The 24,829-nt window shown below is 38.6% G+C and overlaps 5 protein-coding genes across 9 annotated transcripts; 3 read left to right on the top strand and 2 right to left on the bottom strand.

Moving 5' to 3' along the window:
• Window positions 1–715: 715 nt before the first annotated feature.
• Window positions 716–3,094, top strand: LOC137714704 (Quinone reductase family protein). Of its 5 annotated transcripts, none has more exons than XM_068453850.2 (5): window positions 716–854; window positions 1,925–2,007; window positions 2,145–2,238; window positions 2,340–2,605; window positions 2,677–3,094. In XM_068453850.2, the coding sequence occupies exons 2-5, from the start codon at window positions 1,982–1,984 to the stop codon at window positions 2,900–2,902; spliced, it is 612 nt and encodes a 203-aa protein (XP_068309951.1). In that variant the 5' UTR covers window positions 716–854; window positions 1,925–1,981; the 3' UTR covers window positions 2,903–3,094. The 5 variants fall into 5 exon arrangements, with proteins under 5 accessions (XP_068309951.1, XP_068309949.1, XP_068309948.1 ...); XM_068453848.2 differs by having other exon boundaries at window positions 1,790–2,007; XM_068453847.2 differs by having other exon boundaries at window positions 811–1,002; window positions 1,790–2,007.
• On the top strand, window positions 2,946–3,869 carry LOC137714239 (uncharacterized). The gene is made up of 3 exons (XM_088690404.1): window positions 2,946–2,949; window positions 3,350–3,477; window positions 3,633–3,869. Exons 1-3 carry the CDS (start codon window positions 2,946–2,948, stop codon window positions 3,867–3,869), a joined length of 369 nt encoding a protein of 122 aa, XP_088546530.1.
• A 38-nt stretch (window positions 3,870–3,907) lies between these two features.
• Window positions 3,908–8,498, bottom strand: LOC137714703 (anthranilate synthase alpha subunit 2, chloroplastic). The gene is made up of 11 exons (XM_068453846.2): window positions 8,208–8,498; window positions 7,647–7,831; window positions 7,367–7,556; window positions 6,797–6,948; window positions 6,376–6,491; window positions 5,877–6,123; window positions 5,734–5,790; window positions 5,369–5,521; window positions 4,969–5,049; window positions 4,694–4,780; window positions 3,908–4,411 (listed from the first exon to the last, which is right to left on the bottom strand). Exons 1-11 carry the CDS (start codon window positions 8,371–8,373, stop codon window positions 4,088–4,090), a joined length of 1,758 nt encoding a protein of 585 aa, XP_068309947.2. The 5' UTR covers window positions 8,374–8,498; the 3' UTR covers window positions 3,908–4,087.
• Window positions 8,499–15,792: 7,294 nt separating this feature from the next.
• LOC137714707 (putative receptor-like protein kinase At3g47110) lies at window positions 15,793–19,445 on the top strand. The gene is made up of 2 exons (XM_068453852.2): window positions 15,793–18,743; window positions 18,840–19,445. The coding sequence occupies exons 1-2, from the start codon at window positions 16,022–16,024 to the stop codon at window positions 19,193–19,195; spliced, it is 3,078 nt and encodes a 1,025-aa protein (XP_068309953.2). The 5' UTR covers window positions 15,793–16,021; the 3' UTR covers window positions 19,196–19,445.
• LOC137714708 (DNA replication factor CDC6B) lies at window positions 19,360–23,681 on the bottom strand. The gene is made up of 17 exons (XM_068453853.2): window positions 23,393–23,681; window positions 23,198–23,288; window positions 22,892–23,112; window positions 22,667–22,741; window positions 22,476–22,585; window positions 22,236–22,342; window positions 22,091–22,150; window positions 21,904–21,977; window positions 21,702–21,752; window positions 21,542–21,591; window positions 21,127–21,265; window positions 20,769–20,858; window positions 20,564–20,626; window positions 20,377–20,472; window positions 20,147–20,242; window positions 19,918–20,039; window positions 19,360–19,597 (listed from the first exon to the last, which is right to left on the bottom strand). The coding sequence occupies exons 1-16, from the start codon at window positions 23,612–23,614 to the stop codon at window positions 20,007–20,009; spliced, it is 1,578 nt and encodes a 525-aa protein (XP_068309954.2). The 5' UTR covers window positions 23,615–23,681; the 3' UTR covers window positions 19,360–19,597; window positions 19,918–20,006.
• Window positions 23,682–24,829: the final 1,148 nt, after the last annotated feature.

Below are 24,829 nucleotides of genomic sequence, written 5' to 3'. Positions count from 1 at the left end.
CCTGTTTATTTATAGTTTTTTATTCTACTTTAGTTCGTTCAATTCAAAATCTATAAATAACAAGATACGCGATTGGAATTTACTTCACCAAGTCTTTCCCTATCACACATTGATCATCTTTACTTATCAACGTTAAGAAAATTATCGACTAATATTGTGGTGTAGCAGTTACGATTATTCATCTGTAAATAAGAAATTTTGAACTCAACTAAGTTTATCATGTATTAAAAAAATGTTAAACTTGGGCAGGCAAATGCGTAGGTGAACTACCGTTTTGATTAAAACGGGAGAAGTGGGGGTGGGTGTGGTTGGTGGGATTCTTTGGGTTGAAAAAACCATAGCTGACATCATTTTTAATGATTTACTTATTTTTGTTCAAATGTAATTGATTTCGTTACACATGTACATCATTTATGCCGTCAAATGCGACGAGAGTAATTTGCACGGCACATGTATTATCATTGCGATGTTATGCGTTAGTGATATCGACATCTAAGGGATTAAATTTACACATATATTTGTATTATTGACAAATAACATCGCTTTCAAAGTTGTTCTCTTCGAATGAAGCCAGAATTTATCTGGTTTTTGTTTCCGTGGAGGAGCGTGCGGTGTACGAAGATAAGCATGAATGTGAACGTAACGCAACGAAAGTACAGAAGAAAGAAGAAGATTAGATTGCAGACAACAACCAAATCGAAATGATCATGATAAGGCCTCCCCTGCTTGCCACGTCATCGAATTATTAGTTTGGCGAGACGCTATTGCCCTTTAGTCAACTCTTCATCTTCATCTACCTCGCAAAACTGCATCCCATCAAAATATTGGCTTTCTCCAGTCCCTGCATTTTCCAGGTAAGCACATATCTCTTTTAGCTCCTTTCATCTTCCATCTTTGGATTGTGCTCCGGCGTGTGGCATGTACCGGATAAATGAAGCGTTGAACGTGTAGCTAATTATTCAACGTGTAAGGATCAGAGATATCGGTGTACAGTTTTACAAGGTGCATACTAGAAAATTCCTAAAATTGTATGTATAGCAAGTTCATGTATTCATGTAATGCCAAGCCTGTACTTTTGTTAGTTTCAATAGAAAATATTTGGAAGTTACCAAAAACCAACAACAAAATATGTGGAAGAAAGAGGGTTCCAATTGTTTTGAGCCAGTAAACTGCATATGAACAACTGTAATGTCGGCGTGTCTATAACATATCTGCGTTTATAAAAGTGCAATTAACCGCGCTGGAGAAAATTCTAGCCGATATATACTTGGAAGTTAAAATCTTGGTTAGCTTATTGTAGAATAGGACATTGCATGATTCCTTTCTGTTAGGGTGGTGCTATACACATTCCCTTTTTACCTTCCACACACGCCTCTCAATTTTGCGGCTGTCGGATCAACTGAATTGAAGAGAATCAAAGGACATAAATCAGCAGATGGTGTGTGAGAGATAAAAAGAGATGTGTGGATAGCACCACTCTTTTGTTATTGGAGACTGGATTAATCTCAACTCTTGCATCCAACATCAGGCCTTTTTTCGAATGTTTACTTACCGGTTTTTGATATTTCACAAACTTGGTGAATCTGAGTTATTTATCAAACACTTTGGTAAGTTGTTCATCTTCGCTTGATTTGTTTGCAACCAGTGAATCTCTCTTGAAGTGATCGCGTGTGCCCTCCGATCGAGAACCTTCGCTATTAGTATTAGTCACTGCATCAATCTATGAATGGTTGTTTTTCATTTATGAAATTAAGGCGTGTATTCTGTATGGGTCTATGTGGTTGTGCAGGTTGTACAATTGTGCTCGTAAGCGCTGAAATTCATTGAAATCTTTATTCTGCATCCAGAAATAGAGTTGATCGGAGCAATGGTCCCTGAATTAAAAATCCGTTAGCTTTGATAACATGTCAGTCGCATTTTTCAGGGGAGAGGTTGTACTGGTTTACATGCATAAGTAGTTGGAAAATCAAACATTGCAGCTATGGCTACTACGAAGATATACATCGTGTGAGTATCTCCATCCCTCTTAATTTCTTGCGGCCGTGCATTCTTTTGAGAATATTTGAACCATTCACCTTCGTTTTCGCAAGAATTCTACTCCTGAACTGATTTGGGATGTTGAAACATGAAACTACTTCTTGCAGGTACTACTCCTTGCATGGACATGTAGAGATTATGGCACGTGAAATACATCGTGGAGTTAATTCGGTTGAAGGTGTTGAAGCAACACTTTGGCAGGTAACATCTTGGATTTGATCAAATCAACAACAGATCTTGATGCTTGTAAGATCATTTAATATTCTTAAGAGAGTTTGATTGACTTGATTGGAATGGAGCAGGTGCCCGAGACGCTTTCCAGTGTCATACTGCAAAAGGTGAAGGCCCCTCCTAAGGCAGATGATGTGCCGGAAATAAGGCCAGAGCAGCTTGTGGAAGCTGATGGCTTCCTCTTTGGCTCACCTTCTCGTTTTGGTGTGATGGCATCACAGTTCAAGGCCTTCTTTGATGCCACCGACGAGATATGGAAAAAGCAAGCACTTGCTGGCAAACCTGCTGGAATCTTCTGGAGTACTGGATTTCATGGCGGAGGGCAGGAGCTTACCGCGTGAGTTTTTGACCTTACATCCATTGAAGATTAACATTTCACTTCCCTTGATTACATCCGATTGTTTGCAGATTAACAGCCGTAACACAGTTGGCACATCATGGCATGATTTTTGTGCCTCTTGGGTACACCTTCGGGAGCGGCATGTTTGAGATGGATGCTGTAAAGGGTGGATCAGCCTATGGCTCTGGAACTTTTGCCGCAGATGGATCACGTCAACCAACAGAGCTAGAACTCCAGCAGGCATTTTACCAGGGTAAATATGTGGCTCAAATTGCAAAGAAACTCAAAAATTAAGAGAGAGAGGAGGGGGGGAGGATAAGTTTCGAACTAGGGACTCATGGGTAGAGACCCAACGCGCTATCCACTAAAATATTGGACCACATGCCAGTTGCGCTTAATTTCAAGATGTTGTATATGTATATGTCCTTGCAATGTAAAAAACCAATAACCATAAGTTGATGAATGAAGAGGTCAATCTTCTTGCTACTTCCTTGATAGTTGATATTGCAAGTTGTGGCAAGGGCTTGTACCTTGCACGTGGATTACTGACCGTAACATGAGGTCTTTTACTTTGATCAAATTCACATCATCCTTGCAAAAAAATTCTTGTAATCGCTTTGATCGTTTGAATCCGAGTTAAAACCCTAAAAATTGTTTGAGACCCAAATTATGTATCATACAAACACAAAAAAGACGGCAAACGGATTGTAAACAGACGGATTGTTTTCCCCAACTAAAAAGATCTGGATTTGGAGTTGCACCCGGATAAGGGACTAAATGCCCCAAATGCCCTTGCCGAATTCCAAGCTCTCCAGTCAACCTTTGAGATCCTCAAGGATGAAAAGGACAGGAAAAAGTTTGATGATTTGGTAAGGGTAAAGAGAGACCAGCAACGCCTCCTTCCACAGGGCAATGCCAGCTACCATCTGCCGATGATTTTGAAGCAAGACAACGAGCTGCAATGCACGCAAAGAAATAGGCGAAGGTGGCAGCTACTGCTTTTTCTGTTCCTAAATTGGATCAGGAGAAGGTGCTTATAGTTTCTTTGCACGAGGATGGTGAAGAGTATACGGAGAGGAGGTTGAGAGATTTCTTCTCCAGGATCGGCGAGGTCGAAGAAGTCCTCTTCAAAAACAGAGGTTGGGCGGGAATTGTCATGGCAACTAAGGATGCAGCAGTGAAGGTAAGAGAGAGCCTGTCTGGTGATCGTTCTAATCTGTTCCGGGTTTCAACATATGATGCTGTTCGCGAAAAGTTTTAAGGGCAATAGCAGCAATGAATGATAGATGAAGCATGGAGTGATTAATTAGGGCTTTAACATTTGCTTGTGTATGCCATTACTTTTACATTTTAGTTTGTTTAAATGTTTTAAGTATCAAACTCACGTTATTCGTACAAAAAAATGACTCACCTCAACTCTCGAGTAAAATATTGAAATTACCAAAAAAACTTGAAAGGGTCACAAACCAGAAAACGTATTCATTTATCAACGAACGAGGACTCTGCAAGATCAATTGCGCGCGCAAGAGCAGCAGCTTTGTTCTCGCACTCCCTCTGCTCGTCAGCTGGATCGCTGTCAGCGACAATACCAGCCCCGGCTTGGAGATGAGCAACCCACTCTCTGCGCTTGTTTGCGTCCTTGTATGAATACATTGTATCATACCGAAAACTAGTTGGGAAAACAATAGTTCTAAGAGCGAGAGCGATGTCCATGTTGCCAGAAAATGAAATTCCTCCAAAACCACCACTGTATGGACCACGTCTAGTCACTTCCAGCTTATCGATCAGCTCCATGGCTTTCACCTGCATTGCAGTAGAGCTAAGAATGAGAAAACTCGAGAATTAATCCTAAGCAAGTCCACAAAGGATAGATTACGAAATCATGACATCAGGTTCCATATATCTACCACTACCAATACTGGTGTATAAGCCAATTGACCCAATTCCTTACTGATTAGGTTAATGCTCAAGGTTTGTAATTGCAGGATTAAACAGGTTCATTAAGTCTAGGATCAATTTAGCGTGACTAATAAGAAATAAAACAAGAATGCCAACAAACAATGAAAACCGGCTCATGAAGAAAACCTTTGGTGCTCCACTGACAGTCCCAACCGGCAATGCAGTACGCAGAACATCCCAGCTAGTTAAATCATCACGTAACTCTCCCGTGACCTACAATTACATTAAACTTTCATCCCTTAATTCAATTGGTTGTTGAGTACATTACACTGATAAAAACGGATATATAGACCCTATGAGAAAAAAATTCTGAAAATCATGTCTACAAATGCATGAATGCGTCATCAATCGTTATAGATATTAGGTCACTTATTATGTGTATTACAAAAGGAGATACTTACTGTTGAACTTATGTGCATGACATGGGAATACCGCTCAATGTTCATGAGCTTCTCAACCTTCACAGAACCCGGTTTTGAGACCTTCATGAAAAAATTATCAATCGCATTATTATGGCCACAAGATACATAATGAAGAAAACAGATTATACGACAAAAATGTTATAAAATATAAGAAATAGTAGTCACTTAAGCCATGAACAGACAAGACAGCAAGTGTAAACTTATTAAGCTAAAGCTGAAATAAAGATTAATGAAATAATTTTACACGCCATGGATTGAGAATAGATACAGGGGAGAATAAAATTTAACATATGTATGGTTTTACACTCTGGAGAATAAAATTCAACATACAGTAGAATGTCAATAATCATACAAAAAGGAGAAAGGAAAGAGTATAAACCTTCCCGACATCATTCCTCCCCAAATCTACGAGCATAATATGCTCTGCACATTGCTTTTCATCATTCAAAAGCTGCTTTTCCAGCATTAAATCTTCTTTAGGTGTTTTTCCTCTTCTAACAGTCCCAGCAAGAGGCCGGTTGGTGATCGTTTGCTATTAACAAAAATTAGTAACACATAGCCCAGCAATTTATAGCCAATGAAGATTACAACACTCTAGTAGGAAAACAAAAGGGGCCAAAGAAACATAAAATGTAGGACATCTTGTAGGAACCAACAAAGGTTACAGTTACACCATCATAGAGGTTTGGGAGCTAGCAACAGAATAGCACACTCAGATAAGGTTTTTGGACTTCCTTTACTTACCTTCTTGACACGTGTCAGAATTTCTGGACTTGACGCAACCAAAATACAGCCTCTAGCCTGATCATGGAAGTATATACTCATATAATCTCAGAATTAAGGTGAACAAGTAGATTGGAACCAATGATTTGCTGCAAAAAGGAAACCTGTAAATAAGTCATATATGGACTTGGATTAACTATCCTCAATGCTCGGTAAATTTCAAAAGGGTCTGCAAATGTTCGCCTCTCAAAACGCTGGCTTAATACAATCTGAAATATATCCCCAGCTAGAATGTGTTCTTTAGCTTTCAAAACTGCCTCCTTATATTCCTCACTTGTCAAGCTTGAGTCCTCCAATTTAGTACCAAAATGTTGAGTGTTGAACTCTATTGAACCTGCAGGCAGCCTCGGGCTGAAATTGACAGTTGGTACATTCTTAAATCAACCTTAAGTTTTAAAAAGTAATAGTAATGAATAAGTATAGAGGACTAATTTCCCCAGCCCTGAGGCAGCCTCAAGTTGAAATTGACTGTTGACATAAGCATACATTCGTGATCAAAAATGGTATTAAAGAGGGTGGAATGAATAGAAAATAGGAGAGGAATAGAAACTCAACAAAAGAAAAATAGAAAAGAAATGTGAAAGAAAGGAGTTGATTACTCACGTGACAATGTCATGCACTCTAGATACCAGTGTTTCCAATCTATTTATTCCATCATTGAAGGCCTCCTCAACAGAAGAATATTGATCTAATTGCACCCAGTGAATTACATGAGCTTTCTATAGCAGACAAATTGAAAAATAGAAATGGTTATAGTTGCAAAAGGTAGCACCGTATTTCTTAAAATAAAAAATTACAAGCAAAGCATGAAGTTGACTAATTCTCCTGGTTCAATAATGGAGCTGGATGCAGATATTTTGATTCACCGTGGCGGTAAAAACAAACAAGACTTTGAAGAAAAAGAATATGCTTAGCGAGTAACTTGGAAGAAAGAAACTTTTTTAACAAAAAGAAGTAGATGTCTTTTCTATTCTGACATGCATTTGAATCTAAGTATTTTAAACTACTTTAAAAATCATAGTACCTTCTCCACATGATCAAACACAATCACATCGTCATAAAGACCAAGATGAACATCAGGAAGATTTCTGTCATCCGGCGGTGCACTCGGAAACGGCAGCTTTTTCTTCTCAACATAACGTACTGTATCATAAGAGAAGAAACCAACCCAGCCGCCTGATAAAGAGAGTGGATGTTATTAACCACCACTAGTAACTTCGAGAACCTCCATTATTTAAGACCGAACTATACAATAATACGAGGATAAATTTATGGCAAGTTTGTGACAAATAAGTCTTTTGCGAGAGTCCAGGATATCACACAATACATAACACTAGTGTCAACATAGTACATCTAAGCCTAACAAAATGTACAGGAAAATATGAGCAGAACTCCTAACCCACAATTCTACTTGCCTAGTCCAAAACTTCGAGATTAAGAGGCAAAAATTAAGCAAAGCACAGTTTTCATTTTTCTAAACAACTTCACTTCAACTATACAAGTCTAAGGAGAAGTGGTTTACTTTGAATTGAGAGGATTAAGATATGAGTACTGCAAGGAAATTTAAAATATGTTATTTGTGCACTTATCGTACCACAAAATGCTTCTGGAAGTTCATCAAGAAGTTGGGGTGTCCATCCCTCCATGATTCTCCGAGGAACAGTCATTGGATCCTCCACAATCTCCTCTGTCCTACAACCTTCTCTATGGTCCATAATGGTAACCATGTTCTCTTTTGCTACGATTTCGATGGATGGTTGGGCCCCAATAACGCTGTACCGCCCCTAACAAAAGATTAACATAATAAGTGATTCACTTTTGCCTAAGTTAGATGCAAACAAATACACATTATACAAGGGGCTGAGGGCGCTTACAACATTGGAGTCTTTGGAACCGGGCTCAACTGACTCAAACAGAAAACTTGGAGCATCTCTATCATCCTCCTTAACCAGACACCGGTAAGCAAGCACTGGAGTTAGATGATCCGAGAATATGCTCCGATATAGAGGAATTAAATTCCCCTTCTTCGAGGCTTCTACAAACTTCTCTGATTGGTCGGCTGCAGTAAAATCAATCATACGAATTAAAACTCACATTAGTATAACACATTGAGTCCATTACAAACAGACATTGCTTGACTCACTGCATATCACAAGTCTTTGAAATTTTGGACAGATTATAATAACAACCACCAAAATTATTATTCAGCTAATCGAACCGAAATTAAAATTTACAATGTAAATCAAAATTCTATTAACTACAAACCCAAAAATTCAATTTCTTTACTTTCTCCAGCAAACAGACGCAAATACTTAAATGTGAATGTCCAATGCTCATTTCCTCCTAAAGTTCTACACTTTCTCCGAAACCAAACACATCCCAGAAAGCAAATGTAGTTTAATCAACTTCTCCAGAAGATAAAACTGAAAACTTACCCAATGAGGGAGATAAGAGAGCCGAGCATCTCAATGTACGGACAAGGGGAGTGGCGCGAAGCAAAGATAGAGAGCTGGAGGCTCTGTTATGAAAGTTAACGGAGACCGCTGATGGTGACGCGAAAGTTGACAGCAGTTGACGGGAGCCAACGGCTAGGGTTTCCATTGTAGGAGAAGAAGGAAGCGGGCTGCTCTCGAAGTTTCAGTATTTTGGGGAGTTTGAGTTCTGCGTGGCTCTGACTGGAGAAAGACTGAGCCAGACACTGCCTATTGGGCTTTGACTTTGGGCTCAAATTAAAAACGCGTGGGAAGATGCTAAATACGGATTATGAAAATAAAAAATAATAATTTAAAGAAGAAAATTAAATAGATAAATCATTTTTGCACAATATTTTTTACTTTATGTACATGATTGCTTATTTTTGTTCGTTACCTTATGTGCATATTTGCTTATTTTGCTCATTAACAAAATACATGGAGTATTAGGAAATAGCGGAAGACTTGGCGCAAAAATCAAGAGTAATGGTGTTTTTGAATTCATACAGACTTATAGACAACCACACTTAGTAAAATAAAGCTTTGTTGTTGTTGTTTTAATTCTACTATTATTGATCACATAGAATATGAGTATATTTGATTTTATGGTACATTTGATTTCATACAAGCTTACAAGCGACCACTCTTAGAGATACATTTGATTCTATTGGTACATTTAATTACTTATAATATGTCATTTAGTATTATGGTCTAGTGGTATTCCTCTTCACTAGGAGAAAAACTTGTGTGGGGCTTGACATGCCACTGGATGATGTTGAGTGGCACTACACGCCACTCATAAATTGCCATGTGTTAAACTAAAATATGATTTCTTATTTTTAGTTTTATATGAAAATAAAATTAAAAACTTAAATCATTATTTCTTAAAAAACTAAAATGGTAAAAACAAAATTCACAATCCCAGTTAAATCTACCTCCATCTGCGAACCTGCCTCTTTTCTCTCGTCGGCACTGATGATCTACAACGCTGTCAATTATTCCTTGCTCTTCAGGCTCTCCCTTTATTAAGTCTCTCATCTCCCATCTCTCAACTCTCTCTAATAATTACTTATAACTCGTTCAATTTTACATCTATAGTCTATTAATATTTGAAAATTGGAAACGACAAACTACTGGTGAACGAAGTTGGCTTTGAGAATTGGGTTCTTCTCCAGAATTTATATGCCCTTCCTTAATAATAATTTGATAATACATTGAAATAATGAGAGTTTTTTTTTTTATTGAATTGAAATAATGAGGTTAGTCAGAAACTTAATCCAGCTTTGATGGATTAATAAACCTTTGAACCAGTAATTACCTAAAATCTGCACAATTTCCCAGCAGCCATGCAAGGCCGTGAGAGAGAGATAAGCTTGTGATTATTTTTTATGTGAATCATGAGAAAGCTAATGTTTGTTTGCAATGAGTCACATACATAAACACATTCGATTATTCAAAATTCGAATACATTTGTTTCGATTCCATCACTCCTGGAAGAGTTGAAACTGCTTCAATTTTCCAGGGCAGGTGCTGCGAAAAGAGGTGGTCTTGAAATTGTGGCTGAATTTCCACCGCCCCTTGCAATTCCACCATCGCCCATTCTCGACAATCCTCTCCGTAGCTGCACTTCACCCGGATCTGCATTCCTCTCTTACCGTGTGATTGTGGCGTCCTTGAAGTTCAGGCCTTCTAACAATTTACTTTTCCATATATATATTTTATTAATTAAATTTTGAATTATGATATAAAATAAAAATAAGAAATTATACTAATGCAACAATATTTAACACATGGCAAGTTATGAATGGTATGGGACTACCACTTAGCATTGTCTAGTGGCATGTCAAGCCCCACACAAGTTTTTCTCCTTCACTAGTAAGTGAAAGGTTTTAGGTTCGATTCTCATCAAATACGAATTCGAACCACATTATTACTAGCTCATTGTGAGGCTTAGCCCACTTCCCCACCAATTAGTGAAGATGTATCGTTTGTTCAAAAAAGAAATACCTATAATATGGGTGTATTTGATTTTATAGTACATTTGGATTTCTAGTACATTTTGTTTTCAGTATATTTAGAATCTAAAAGTACCAAAAGTTGGTACGTTTATTTTCAAATGCATCATAAGTTTTAAATACAATTTTTGATATGACTAAATGTAAAATTTTAACTAATTAATGAAGTTTTCTTATGAAAGTATCAATGATATTTTAATGAAGGAAGAGACCAGTTAAATATAATAACATAAAAGAAATGCTAGGGATATTGTCAAAAGTGGCATTCTCTGTGGATTCCCTATCACCCTATCTTTTAGCCACAATTCTCTTGCCAACACTATAAACCATTGTGCTAAAAAGATGAGGTGGTAGAGAGTCTGTGGAGAGTTTATGAAAAGTCTCACTTTGGGAGAGTCTATTTAGCATTACTCATAACAAAAATAAAAAATTACCCTTTTTAGTGATAGTGAGGAATTAGTTAAATTAATATTTTTAATAAAGCCAAGAATTTAAAATTCCTAGGTTTAGGAAATTAGTTTTTAGCTAGCTTAAATGGATATATATATATATATATATATATATATGTATGTATATAGTATACAATACTATCTAGATTAAGGGGTGAGGGAGTGGGCTAAACCTCACATTGGGTTCGCCATAATAATTGGTTCGAATTCGCTTTTAGCGAGAATCGGACCTAAGACCTCTCACTTACAAGTGAATAAGAATATTACTAGACCATAGTAATAAGTAACCAAAATATATATATATATATATATATATATATTAAATAATAGAAAATCGTTGAGTTGGTAATTTATGAAAGCATCTTAATCAAATTTTGTAAAGAAATATATATATATATATATATATATATATATATATATATATTCCCTTACAAACAAAAAGAATATACATATGTTAAGTCTAAACAAATTGCAAAAATATAAGGAAATCTAATTACTCCCTTATAATTTGGGGTAGTGTTAACAAAAAAACAACAACAAAGCCTTTTCCCACCTAGTGGGGTCGGCTATATGAATCCTAGAATGCCACTGTACTTGGTCATCTGTCACTTCTTCCGTTAGATCCAAGTACTCTAAGTTTTTTCTTAGAGTCTCTTCCAAAGTCTTCCTAGGTTTCCCTCTACCCTTTTGGCCCTAAACCTCTGTCCCGTAATCGCATCTTCTAACTAGAGTGTCAGTAGGCCTTTGTTTCACATGTACAAACCACCATAACCGATTTTCTGTCATATTTCCTTCAATTTTGACTACTCCTACTTTACCTTGGATATCCTCATTCATAATCTTATCATTTCTCGTGTGCCTACACATCCAACGAAGCATTCTTATCTTCACTACACTCATTTTATGTACATGTTGATGCTTCACCGCCCAACATTTCATGCCATAAAGCATTGTCAGCCTTATTGATGTCCTATAAAATTTTCCCTTGAGCTTCAGTGGCATACGACTGTCACACATCACCCCAGATACACTCTTCCACTTCATCCATCCAGCTTGTATTATATGGTTGAGGTCTTCATCCAACTCTCTATTCTTTTGCAAGATAGATCCTAGGTAGCGAAAATGGTCACTCTTTGGCACTTCCTGATCTCTAATCCTTGCCCCTAACTCAGTTGAGCCTCCGTTTGCACTGAACTTGTAATCCATATACTCTGTCTTTGACCGACTTAGACGAAGACCTTTAGATTCCAACACTTCTCTCCAAAGGTTAAGCTTCGCATTTACTCATTCCTAAGTTTCATCTATCAACACTATATCGTCTGCGAAAAGTATACACCAAAGAATATCATCTTGAATATGTCCTGTTAACTCATCCATTACCAAAGCAAAAAGATAAGGACTTAAAGATAAGCCCTGATGTAACCCTACAGTTATGGGGAAGCTTTCGGTTTATCCTTAATGAGTTCTTACGGCAGTCCTTGCTCCATCACAAATATCCTTTATAGCTTTGATATATGCTACTCATACTCATTTCTTCTCTAAAATCCTACAAAGAATGTTTCTTGGGACCCTATCATACGCCTTTTCCAAATCTATAAAGACCATGTGCAAATCCTTTTTCATATTTCTATATCTTTCCATCAATCTTCGTAAAAGATAGATTGCCTCCATGGTTGAGAGCCCTGACATGTACCCGAATTGGTTGTCCGAGACCTGTGTCTCTTGCCTCAATCTATGCTCAATTACTCTTTCCCAGAGCTTCATTGTATGACTCATTAACTTAATACCCCTATAATTCATGCAAATGGATTTGGGGTAGTGTTAAATTTAATAAAACTTTGACAAAATCATGTGACAATGATGCCATCTCACCAAAAGATTACCAATTATCACATCATTGCATGTGTGTTTTCACACATAATACTAGCTCTATAGTATTATGATGTAATGTGTATAACAACCTGTCCCGATTTTATAGGAACGAATGGGGTATTTTCATGAAATTTCATTTTGGGCTAGATCTTTTTCTTTTAAAATTTGTTTTTGGGTCTTAATTGGTGAGCCCAAGGGGCCCACCCCCTAATTTTTCCCCCGGTTCCCTTCCCATTTTCTTTCTTTTTCTGATTCTTATAACATTCTTTATCTCTCTCCCCTCCACCCGTGCACTCTCTCTCTTTTTCTCTCTGCAAGCTCCTCCCCTCTTCTTTGAAACTCACACACACTGCAAACCACCCCCAAGTCACCACCAACTGGACGTTGGGCCTTGAACCTCAGGCTAAGCACAACACTCCATTGTGACAACCATGGTGTACACTCCCCCAACGAACTTCAGTGACTTTCGAGGATTTTCCAAAGTAGGTAAGCTTCGGGACTATCTCTAATCTTTCTCTTAGATCGATCAAACTCTAGTTATGACTCATTTTAGGTGCTTTGGTGAAGGTTTGTAGTGAGAAACAACTCGAAGGTGTTTTCCCAGTTTTACCAGCCAGTTCGATGGCTTTCGAGCCAATTCCTGGCCAAACAACAGTGAGTTGGCCGACTTGCGAGGTATCAATCTCTTCATCTCGTTGAGTACTACAACTTTCCTTTTTGTTTCACCCAATTTTGTTAAGTATTGAAGAAGTTATACTCATTTGAATCTTACCTAGTTTCCAGCGATCTCCGTGGATTTTGAGGCGTTTTCCGGCCAAACCACGGTGAGTTAGATGTCGTGCAAGGTACTATTCTTTTCGTCTCTTCGAGAACTATGATTTTCGTTTTTGAAACACTCGATTTTGAAGTTATGAAAGTTTAAAGTTTGTTTAATTTCCGATCGAATTCCGGCCTTCTTCTTCTTGAGGTTTGACGACCCACCAAACCCAGGCCTTTCGGGCCGTTACACCAAGGCCCAAAACTCCTGGGTAGCCTAACCCAACCCTTATTTTCTTTTGTTTTTATTTTTGGTTTGTTAAATTAAAGGCCTTGGGCTTTACCTATGAAGGCCCTAAACCTAAACTCAATTTCCCATTTTAATTTCCTAGGGGCCTTTGGGCCGTGTGTTTTTGGGGGCCCTGAGCCCAAGCCCTAAACCCATTTCTCTTTAAAAACCCTAAGGCCTCAGCCCTTGGGCCTCCCACCTTCGGCCCGAGTAACCCAAAACCCCTTAGCCTTTAGCCTAAACCCATTAATCCGTTATTCTAAGGCCTAACCCATTAATGTAACCCTAACCGGCCCAAACCCTTTATAGGGAATATTTAGGAATCGTCTATTGACTTTTACAAAATTTACCCTGGACCTTTCTTAGGGTAATTCGACGTCCTGAATCCGTTTCCAACATTCGTTTTCCCAAATTCAATTGTTATAATACAGTTTTATTAATTGGACCCTTTATGTGCTTAGGGGCAATTATCTGTGGTGTGTCCTTCTTTGCTAGATTGCGTGGCTTTTCGACGGCGAAGTACTATGAGTGGACCCCTTCTAAAAATGCATGTTTTGTAGTAGAAATGTATACATGAAAAACATGATTTAATGATTACGTTTTACGAAACGTTTTATGTGATAACATGCTTATTAAGGCTAGTTTGAATTATTACTATTTTTCCTATAACCTGTGTTCTTTATAGAATATCTGATGGATGACGATATAATATTTAGAACATGTTTCGAACACCTCTTTATAGTATAGATGATGGATGACTTTATACTATGAAGTTGTTTTTCAAATATATGTATGTTCAATGGTCTTGTACTTACCTAGTAGTCCCAATTCCGCTACGGGGCGAGAGATAGATTCCGTCCCGGGTGATGGTTATGGTGTTGGCATAGGGCCTGAAGATGGTTTTCCTCTGGCTATTAGCACATGGATGGGGAGCTGGCATGGGGCCTAGAGGTGATTTTCCTTTGGCAATTGGCACAGAGACAGGGAGCTGGCATGAGGCCTGGAGGGATATTGGACATTCACTAGTGATTACGCTATATACGAGGTATGATTTGAGACATTGCACGGCATGCTAGGTTTCGGAAAACCTATTTTAATCATGATATATGTGTTTTCATAAAACCTGAGGGTTAATATGTTGATAACTGTTTTATTATATATATATATATATATATATATATATCAACTTGGTCCACTCATGTTTGTTTTGCGCCCCCTTCAGGACTTAGAATCGAGGCATACAATTCCGGTGTCAAGACACTTCCACATCGGCATCTTCGAGTCCTCTCGGTGTAGGATCCATCCTTTGTTTCATTCAATTTTATATTATTTCTTTTAGTATTCTAATTAGTTGTATGCTCTGAACAAGTTCCTTAAATGCATATTCATTATTCTTTTATATTTATAAGTCCTATATATTCCTTGTTTTCAGCATTTGCACTCAATAAATGGCTTTCGTCACCCTCGGGTGTCGGCCAACAGGTGCCTATCTTGGTATTTAGGGAAATATGTTGTTGTTCATGCAGTTAGGGTTCATCGTTCATTTCTTAATTATATTTTCTCATTATTTTTAATTTTAAAAAAAAAACTAAAAACAAAATAATTATAAAACGAACCCTAACTTCTTACTACTGTCTCTCTCATGACCCTTACAACACAACCATATATATGTCCACATTGTGCAGATTGGGAATGAAATCCCCACCACCTTTAAATTTCCATGGCTGCAGCAATTAATGGCCTCGTCGAATGGCCACGTTTTGTAATTTATTGCGTATTTATGACATGCAACTACTACACACCCATAAGGGCCATAATTGTCAACGTAAAGTTATAGGAGAAATTTTTTAATATGTTAAAAACAGCCCGGTACACCAAATGTAGTTGATTGGGAATGAATCCCTCACCACCTTCAAATTTCCATGGCTGCAGCAATGGCAGCGTTGAATGACCAGGGTTTAGTAATTTATTGCGTATTTATAACATGCAACAACTACACACTCATAAGGGCCATAATTTACAACAAGCAACAACTACACACTCATAAGGGCCATAATTTACAACATTAATTTATTGCGTATTTATAACATGCAACAACTACACACTCATAAGAGCCATAATTTACAACGTTATAAGTTATAAAAGAGGTTTTTTATGTGTGTTAGAAACACGGTCCGGTACATCAAGTCTAGTTGATTTTGAGAATGAATCCCCCACCACCTTCCAATTTCTATGGCTGCAGCAATGGCCGCCTCAAATGACTAAGTTTTGTAATTTATTGCAGATTGATAACATGTAACTACTACACACCCATAAGGCCATAACTGACAACGTTATAAGTATGGTTTGTCTCAAACACAAACACAAGCAACCAACCTCGCAAACCCAATTAAAAAAATGAGGGTTTTGCTTGTGAAATTGATTCTAATGTACTCACTTTTCAGTGCAGTGTTCTTCGTTTGCTGTTGGAGCTCCATGCAACCGAGGCGGGGAGGGAACGAGACGGATAGGCTGGCATTGCTAGCCATCAAAGCTCAAATAACAGACGACCCTCATCAGATCATGAGCTCCTGGAACGGTTCCGTTCACTTCTGCATGTGGCCGGGCATCACATGCGGTCGACGACATCGCCAAAGGGTCACAAAGCTGAGCCTACCATCTCAAAACCTAGCGGGATCCTTATCGCCACACGTTGGAAACCTAAGTTTCCTAAGGGAGTTGGTGCTGGACAGCAACAGATTTGGTCATGAAATTCCTCGCGAAATCAGGGACTTACGTAGACTGGAGGTACTGAGTCTACCTGATAACTCATTTACTGGTGACATTCCTGACAATATTTCTCATTGCTTCAGCCTCAACAATATAAATTTAGGTTACAACAAGCTGGTGGGCAAAATTCCTTTGGAACTCGGCGCGTTGCCGAAGCTTGGATCATTTGTTGTAGAAGTAAATAATTTAACCGGAGAGATCCCTCCGTCTTTGGGGAACATTTCATCTCTCGAGGCCCTTAGTGTCTACAGGAATAACTTGGTCGGAGATATCCCAAGTTCTCTTGGCAGATTGAAACAATTAACATTTTTTTCATTGGGCTTTAATAAGTTGTCTGGTACAATCCCTCCCTCCATCTATAACCTCTCTGCTGTTACTACTTTTTCCGTCGTAAATAACCAAATTCAAGGGAGTATTCCCTCAGATTTGGATAAAACTCTCCCTAATCTCCAAATCTTTAACCTTGCCGGCAATCAATTTTCCGGATCAATTCCTCTCTCAATGTCCAATTCCACTAGTGTAACGGCATTTCACGTTGCACTAAACAACCTAATCGGACCGCTGCCGAATTTTGAGAAGCTTCATAAGCTTGTAAGATTCAACATTCAATATAATCACTTCGGAAGTGGCGTCAACGGTGACATGCGTTTTCTGTCAGATTTGAACAATGCCACAGAGTTAGAGTTGTTGTTGATAAATAGTAACAACTTTGGAGGGGCATTGCCGGTATCAATCTCTAATCTCTCAATCAAGCTTCAAAAGTTTTGGTTATACGAGAACCCGCTCCATGGAAGCATCCCGGCTGGCATAGGGAATCTGATCAACTTGGAATCGTTGGCTATGTCGAGTAATAGATTCTCGAGTAGCATCCCGACTGACATCGGAAAGCTTTCAAGGCTAGTAGAATTAGACATTTCTTCAAACAAATTATCGGGCAGTATTCCATCCTCTCTAGGAAATTTAACCATGTTAAACAAACTCTTCTTGGGAAGTAATAATCTTCAGGGCATCATCCCTTCAACCCTAGGGAAATGCCAGCAGCTGCAAATATTGGATCTTTCAGATAATAACCTCAGTGGCGCAATACCCCAACAAGTTATTGGCCTACCCTCCTTGTCAATTTCTTTGAACTTGTCAGCAAACCACCTCACCGGTCCACTGCCTATAAAGTTTGGAAACTTGAAGAGTCTGAGTGTGCTGGACATTTCTGATAACATGTTATCCGGACAACTTCCTCCTAGCCTTGGTAGCTGTGTGAGTTTAGTTTTCCTAAACTTGCGAGGCAACATCTTTCAGGGCCCCATTCCTTCATCTATGGTTTCGTTGAGAGCACTTGATTCTTTAGACCTTTCTCGCAACAACTTGTCAGGTGAAATTCCAAAGTTTTTAGGCAGTTTTATCTTGCTAAAGAATCTGAACCTATCGTTCAACGAGTTTCGGGGAGCAGTACCAACTGAAGGTATTTTCAAGAATGCAAGTGCTATTTCAATAGCTGGCAACACCAGGCTTTGCGGTGGTATTGCTATTCTCCAGCTGCCCAAGTGCAAGTCCAAGGAGTTTAAGAAAGGAGGATTATCTCGTAGCTTGGAAAAATTAATCCTTTTAGCATCCGGGATTGCTCTTCTAGTCATGGTGTTGTCTTGTATCTTTGTTTGCTTGTCAAGAAAGAAAAGGAAACAAATTCCGTTGACTACTTCAGAGAGCTCGTTCTTACAAGGTTCATATGCTACTCTCCTAAAAGCTACCGATGGGTTCTCTTCGGCTAATTTGGTGGGTGCGGGTAGTTTCGGGTCTGTGTACAAAGGACTTCTTGGTGACAATGACGATGATGTTGATAAAGGCCACCTTGTTGCAGTGAAGGTGTTTAACTTGTTACGCCATGGAGCATCGAGGAGTTTCATATCGGAATGTGAGGCTTTGAGAAATATCAGGCATCGAAATCTTGTTAAGATTATAACTGCATGTTCAAGTGTTGATTTTCATGGTAATGACTTCAAAGCTCTGGTTTATGAGTACATGGACAACGGAAGCTTAGAAGATTGGCTGCATCCGCCTACTGGAATTGAAGAGGCAAGAGATCATGCATCCAAGAGTTTAAACCTTCTTCAGAGGCTCGACATTGTAATTGATGTTGCTTGTGCAATGGATTATCTTCATAATCATTGCGAAACACCAATCGTTCATTGTGATCTCAAGCCAAGCAATGTTCTTTTGAACACCGAGTTGACTGGACATGTTTCGGACTTTGGATTAGCACGGTTTCTCTCACAATTACCAGGTAATGTTTCAGAAAATCAGATTCAGACAAGTTCCATCGGTATAAGAGGAACGGTTGGTTATGCTGCTCCAGGTACATATTCTCATCCCATATGCACAATACAAGCAAAGCTATTTATTTACGGTTGTGGTCACAGTATTATTTTCTTATACTTCCCAATATATGTAGAGTATGGAATGGGAAGCGAGGTGTCGACAAATGGAGATGTCTATAGCTTTGGCATTCTACTGCTGGAGATGTTCACGGGGAAGAGACCCACTGATGACATGTTTAGCAACAACTTGAACCTCCATAATTTTGTCAAGATGGCTATCCCTGAGCGTGTGACCGAGATTGTGGATGCACCACTTCTTCAAGGAGGCACCGATCAGTGCAGCATAGGAGCTCCAAAAACTGAGGCGTGCTTGAGTTCGATATTTAGACTTGGAATCGCTTGTTCTGCTGAATCCCCTACAGTTCGGCTAAAGAATATCGGTGATGCTGAATCTGAACTTCGTTCCATCAGGAACACTCTTGTTGGATAGAAACTTTTTTTTGTGGTTTTGTGATAAATGTTGATCCTAGTAATATCCATATATATCTTTGTAGCAAAGGGACAACCCTAAAAGCGAACAAAGCTCCCTGCTTTCCGAGGGTCAGAGGAACGTCTATGTACCCAACCTAAACCTTTGTAGTAAAAGCATGTAAATAAATAAACGTTATTATGTTTTAAGAAAGAAGAATGTATTAAAACAAAGAGCAATGACAAAGTTACATTCTTATGTTTATACAAAATAAGTTACATCTTCTGTATTACATGTATAACATAAACTAATTCAACAACTTTTCTCTGTTGTTTTGTTCTGTCATCATTTTAAAGAATGAAATAGCAAAATTGAACAAGGCGGAAACCGGTCTGAAATTAGATGCTTCTCATCGTCGGAAATCTGCATTCAGACAGTAATATGAAACTATAAGATATAAAGCAACCTGTAACGGAAACTGGCAAGATAAATATTGATGAGTAAATGGTCAATACTTGGATTCCAAGGTATGGTAACTTTAGCACACAAATTATCTACAGGAAAGTTTTCACAGGACTCCGATTTCAACTGTGCAATGGATAATCTGTTTACCAGCATGTTGCTAACCCTATGCTAATGTGTTCGTTTTTTATGGTTGAAGAATTCAGTTCCAAATATGAGATGCGCAATTCGTATTCAAGGCATTGTATTTCGAGAAACTTGTAAAAAGGAAGGTTTCAGACCTTGTATTTGAATTTTGAAGCAGGTGCGAAATCAGAGCCGCAAGTATTAAGCATAAGAAAAATCTGGAGTGCATATTCTTTGAACGTAACTACTGAAGACAGTTCCGAAAGAAACGAATTCCCTGTTCAAACATAAAGAGGTAATCATCAACAAGCTGAAAGAAATTACAAGAATATAACATAAAGGAAAAGCAGAGTTATAAGAGGCTTGGATATATTGTGTCCTCACCTGTAATGCAAAAGTGATGTCTGCTTCATCTGCTGCATTCATTGTCACTCTTTTAAGTTTTTCATCTCGAGATTGACCGCCCAATTTCAGGAGCCCCTGCACGTAGATTATGCCTCAGTAACTAACTTGTTTCTCCGTTACCAAGTTGTAAATTCGCATTCAAATCTAATAGCATATTCTCGGGGAACGCCAATACAAGGAATGTTATACTAATAGACGTATTTTCTTACCTGGTCATTTAGCACTCTGCACATACTTGAAAATTCGAAAATTCCGACTGGTGGGATTAGTGTTGATTTGCAGATGTCTATATAAGATTTATTTAGCTGCAAATATGTGAAAAATACAGAAATCAGTAACGTAAATTTTACATGCTACTGTTATCGTTTATCATCAAACAATGGAAAGGAAACATACCTGTGCTACAGTTGAATCCTTCTTTTTTCCACGGAAAAGCCTCACGGCAGAGCAAAGTATAATCTGTGGTGAAATAGGACACTTGCATTAAAATTAATGATAGGATGCCAATCTTTAAGTTCGCTTCATGGCTCGGAACTATTGGAATACTTAAAAAGCCCGTAGCCTACATTCAACAAGTACAAGTCACTAGAAAAAGGGTTACCTGTTGATGTTGCGGAAGACTTTGTATGGTGTCCACTACTGGTGATTTGAATGTCTTTGACAAAGCAGAAGCCATATGACCAATTGTCACCTGCAACACACATAAGTGAAAATTTAGAACGTAAACAGTTCAAAAAAATGAAGTACGCATTGTGAAACTTTTAGGTTTTCACAATTGAATGTGTTTACTTGAAACTTTTGGAGTTAAAAAAATGAATCAAATAAAGATAATGGAACTGCAAAATTTGTGAAATCTTGTTGCAGGAATGTATGAATGAACTGAAATGAATGCGTCACATCTGTCAGTTTGCTGATTCGGATAAGTTCTGAAGCATGTGGGGACCAGGGTGATCACTTACAACATCAATCTCCGGTTTTTTCCCAACAGAAGCTGGGGCAGGAGCCGTCTGCTGCTCAACGAATGCGTCCACTACTGGTGATGAATTCAAGTTATCAGTAGATTCTTTCACCTCAGCTTCCAGAATCTCAATTGCACTCCTGGAAAACAGTTAGGAACAGTTAGGCTCATAATCCCACGCAAAGCTCCTACGAAACAGTCAAAAGTCGCTAGACATATATAGATGCAGTTTCTGACATTAATATGACTCGTAACTTTACAAGGCATTTACATTTTCGGATACATTGATGAATCTAAAGTGCTTGTTCTTAACTTGCACCATTACAATTGCACAGCCCATGTCTACTCCAATTAACCAGAATGGTCAAATTCAAACACCTTTTGTAGAATTTATGATGTGACTCGGCAAAACTAACCTGCAAATACAAAGTGCTTTCCTCATATCTCCAGATGCAGCCGCAACTTTCTGCCATTTTTCATAGTAAGTACTCAGCCTATATGCATGTAATATAAAGATTGACAACATCTAAATAATTAACGATCTTCCGGAAAATATGATAACAATAGCAAACTCACTCTGGCACAAAGTTCCAATGCTGGTGGTTGAAAGACGGTGTAAGGTAGTGTCTGTTGGAACACAATAACTGTTAGTACTCGGTAAATATACTGAGACAATAAGAGAGAACAACTTTTATTTGATTAGTCCACAGCAAGGGAGAACAAAAATATTCCTAATTCATGCTCACGATTACTTCATGAACGAAAGGCCCAAACTTACTATTAGCCTCTGCTGAAGAATCCTGAGAATCTGGCCATAAGAGTACGCCCGAAAAGTAATAACGATAGGTTTGCCTAGAACATGAATATAATTTGTAAGCATACTAGTTGTTGGTAAATACTACACCGGAAATACAGTCCAGCTTCTCATTGAACAAAAACGAGGTAACAAAAGCTATTCAACTCACAATTTAGTGACTGAAGTCTTGGAAGAAAACGATCGGCTAGGTCTATGGCATTTGCCACTCCTGCAAAACCATATATAATATGAAGCCTTCACATATAACTACAAATTTTCAATTGACCTTACTTTATATCAACTACATTCAGTACCTATGAGTATACATCTCGAAAATTGGTACGTTGTGAGCATAAAAAGATCATGAAGCACCGCCCCGTCTTTAGTAATTAGGAAGTCCAATTCATCAGCTATTACCAGCCTGATAAAATAGAAACCATTTCAGTATAACCACTCTTTATTACATCCAAAGTACTAAGATGAGACCAACGCGTGTTTATGTGGCCGTCAAACGTTGCACACAGCTTGTGTTTGAACGAGGATAAATTACTTACGTCATCTTCCTTCTAGAAGACGAAGGCTTCTGGGAGTACAAATTTTGTAGAAGCTGCAGGGATGAGGTTTTGCTTTTAACTTTCTTCGGCAGTTGGTCTTTACCAAGTATCTGGCAATACAAACCAAATGTGAGCACATCATCTGTTATAACTTACAACCAACAACAGAATAAGCTTTCGAGTATCGTTACCTTAGTGAAAATATCGGAAGTCTTTGTTAGAGAAGAACAATTCAAAGCCAACACATCCGGTTCCTCAAATCCGGCCTGGCAATAAGAACAATTCCCAGTGTTAATTAACACTTTGTATCGAAGTAACACATTTTTCGGACATGGCAATTAATCATTTACATTTTAAAGGTTCTACAATATTTGTACAATTAAGCACATAATATCATTGAGGTGCAATTAGCTCACCTCTCCTGCCCAATCAACCAAAGCCTGCTTCACTTTCTCAATGGACAGCGATTTTCCGGTCCCAGGACACCCACACACGTACAAACTCGCAGCCTTCTCTTGCTCTATGCATTGCTTCAAGAACTCCAAAACCCTCTTCTGCTCATCTTCCCGGCATGAAACAGTTGGCGGCACGGTTGAAACATGCAATGCCTCCTTCACCTCGCTGATTTGCTTGCCATCTACAAATCCAACCAAATCAATTTGCCAATTTAAATACCAAACAAACAATTTGCCAATTTGCCGATTCGCTTGAAACATACTCACCTTTCGGGTTCCATTTCAGTTTCTCAACTGATTTTTCGACTGGTTTGCACAAAGTCTGAACCTTCTTCTGGGTGAAATACTTCTCAATTCCCTGAAATTGATTCCAAATTAATCAACGAAATAAAATCGACTACTTAATTAGCCTTGAAAATTTACTTCGCGGTTTCAACATCTCAACATCAAATCAAATCTCACATTTGCCTGAGGGTTGGCGCAAGCACTTAGCCGCTTTCGGGGCGATTCCAATTTCATGGGCTTGGAGATCGGGCTCAGCTTCATTGGCGACGAGTTGGATCTGAGCCTCCGCCTCGGAGGTGTCGAATCTCCGGCGGATCTGACAGCATCGGGCGTACTCTCCCATTGGACGGGCATGCTGTCGTCGTTGAGCTCGAGGCTGCGTTTGGCGATGGCAGGCATTGTGTTGGGAGACAATGGAAATGGCGTGCAGGCGGGCGAGGTTTCGAACACGCGGGAAGAAACGGGTGGGAGGTGTTGATAAAGCTGACATTTTTAGCGGGAACAAAAATTGAGTTTGGCGCGCTGGCGCGCGCGCGGTTGCTAAATCAGGGCGCGGGACAGTTGTGAGATTAAGGCCCATTAAGGTGAGCTAAGGTTAAGGTGTTGGTTTTCAAATCTTGGAATATTAAATATGTCACATCCCGATCCGGACTCCATCACATTCCGGGCTCGACTCCACCATAACACGATATTATCTGTTTTGGGCCCCGATCACACCCTCACGATTTTGTTTTTGGGAACTCACATGAGAAACCAGTGAGATCGAAAAAGCGTTTCAGAGTTCTAATGAAGTCCGAAGTCAATGTCTCATGCTATATAGACGTGGGCATATACACTTAAGGCATAGAGAATCCACTCTCCTAAGGGATGTGTGATCTAACAAAATACTAGCATACACCTACAATTTTGTGTGTGTGAATATTTTTTTTTTTTCGTTTTTTTAATGGAAAAGAGAAAGGAAGATAGAGAACGTAGAAGATGGGGAAGAGTTTTTTGTTTTTTATTTTTTATTTTTGATTTTTTTTATATTGGATATATACTAAAATCACGTGTAGATGAGGTTTTAATAAAAAAAACAGCAAATTTGATTTTGTGAAATTATTTTATTGCCCATTATATTTTTTCTGTGATAGAAGACTAAATAGTCTTTTCACCATCTTTTGGTTGACAAAAAGGATTCTATTAATAGATAGTTTAGATACACATATCCTCCGATATTTATGGTGTTTTTAGTAGGAAAATCTTGGATCAAGCAGTTGATCACGTGTCATGTCTTACTAATCTTATGATTATGAAACGTATTGTATTTTGGTCTTGCTTGACTTAACAATGATTTATAGTAGTGATAGTGGCTGAACCAAAATTTTAACCTAGAAGGGGCGAAAAGTCTCAATTTGAAACGCTTTTTCGATCTCACGAAAATTACTCTACTGTGTGGTGAGCAACCGACCACTGTCGTGTAGGTCTAGTATGATGTCGTACTCATCATCCTTTTACTTAAACCTAAACCCCAAGCATTTCCGACATTCTTTCTCTCTCCCTCCTCCTCAAAACTCATAAGCAACGGATTGCTTGAACTCCATTAGAGTCACCGACCTCAAATCAAACCCAATG

Source organism: Pyrus communis, chromosome 3 (assembly GCF_041283825.1).
Source record: "Pyrus communis isolate YQ-2024b chromosome 3, ASM4128382v1, whole genome shotgun sequence".
NCBI lineage: Eukaryota > Viridiplantae > Streptophyta > Magnoliopsida > Rosales > Rosaceae > Pyrus > Pyrus communis.
Note: the sequence above shows the minus strand (reverse complement) of the source record. Positions and strands in the feature narration are given on the sequence as shown.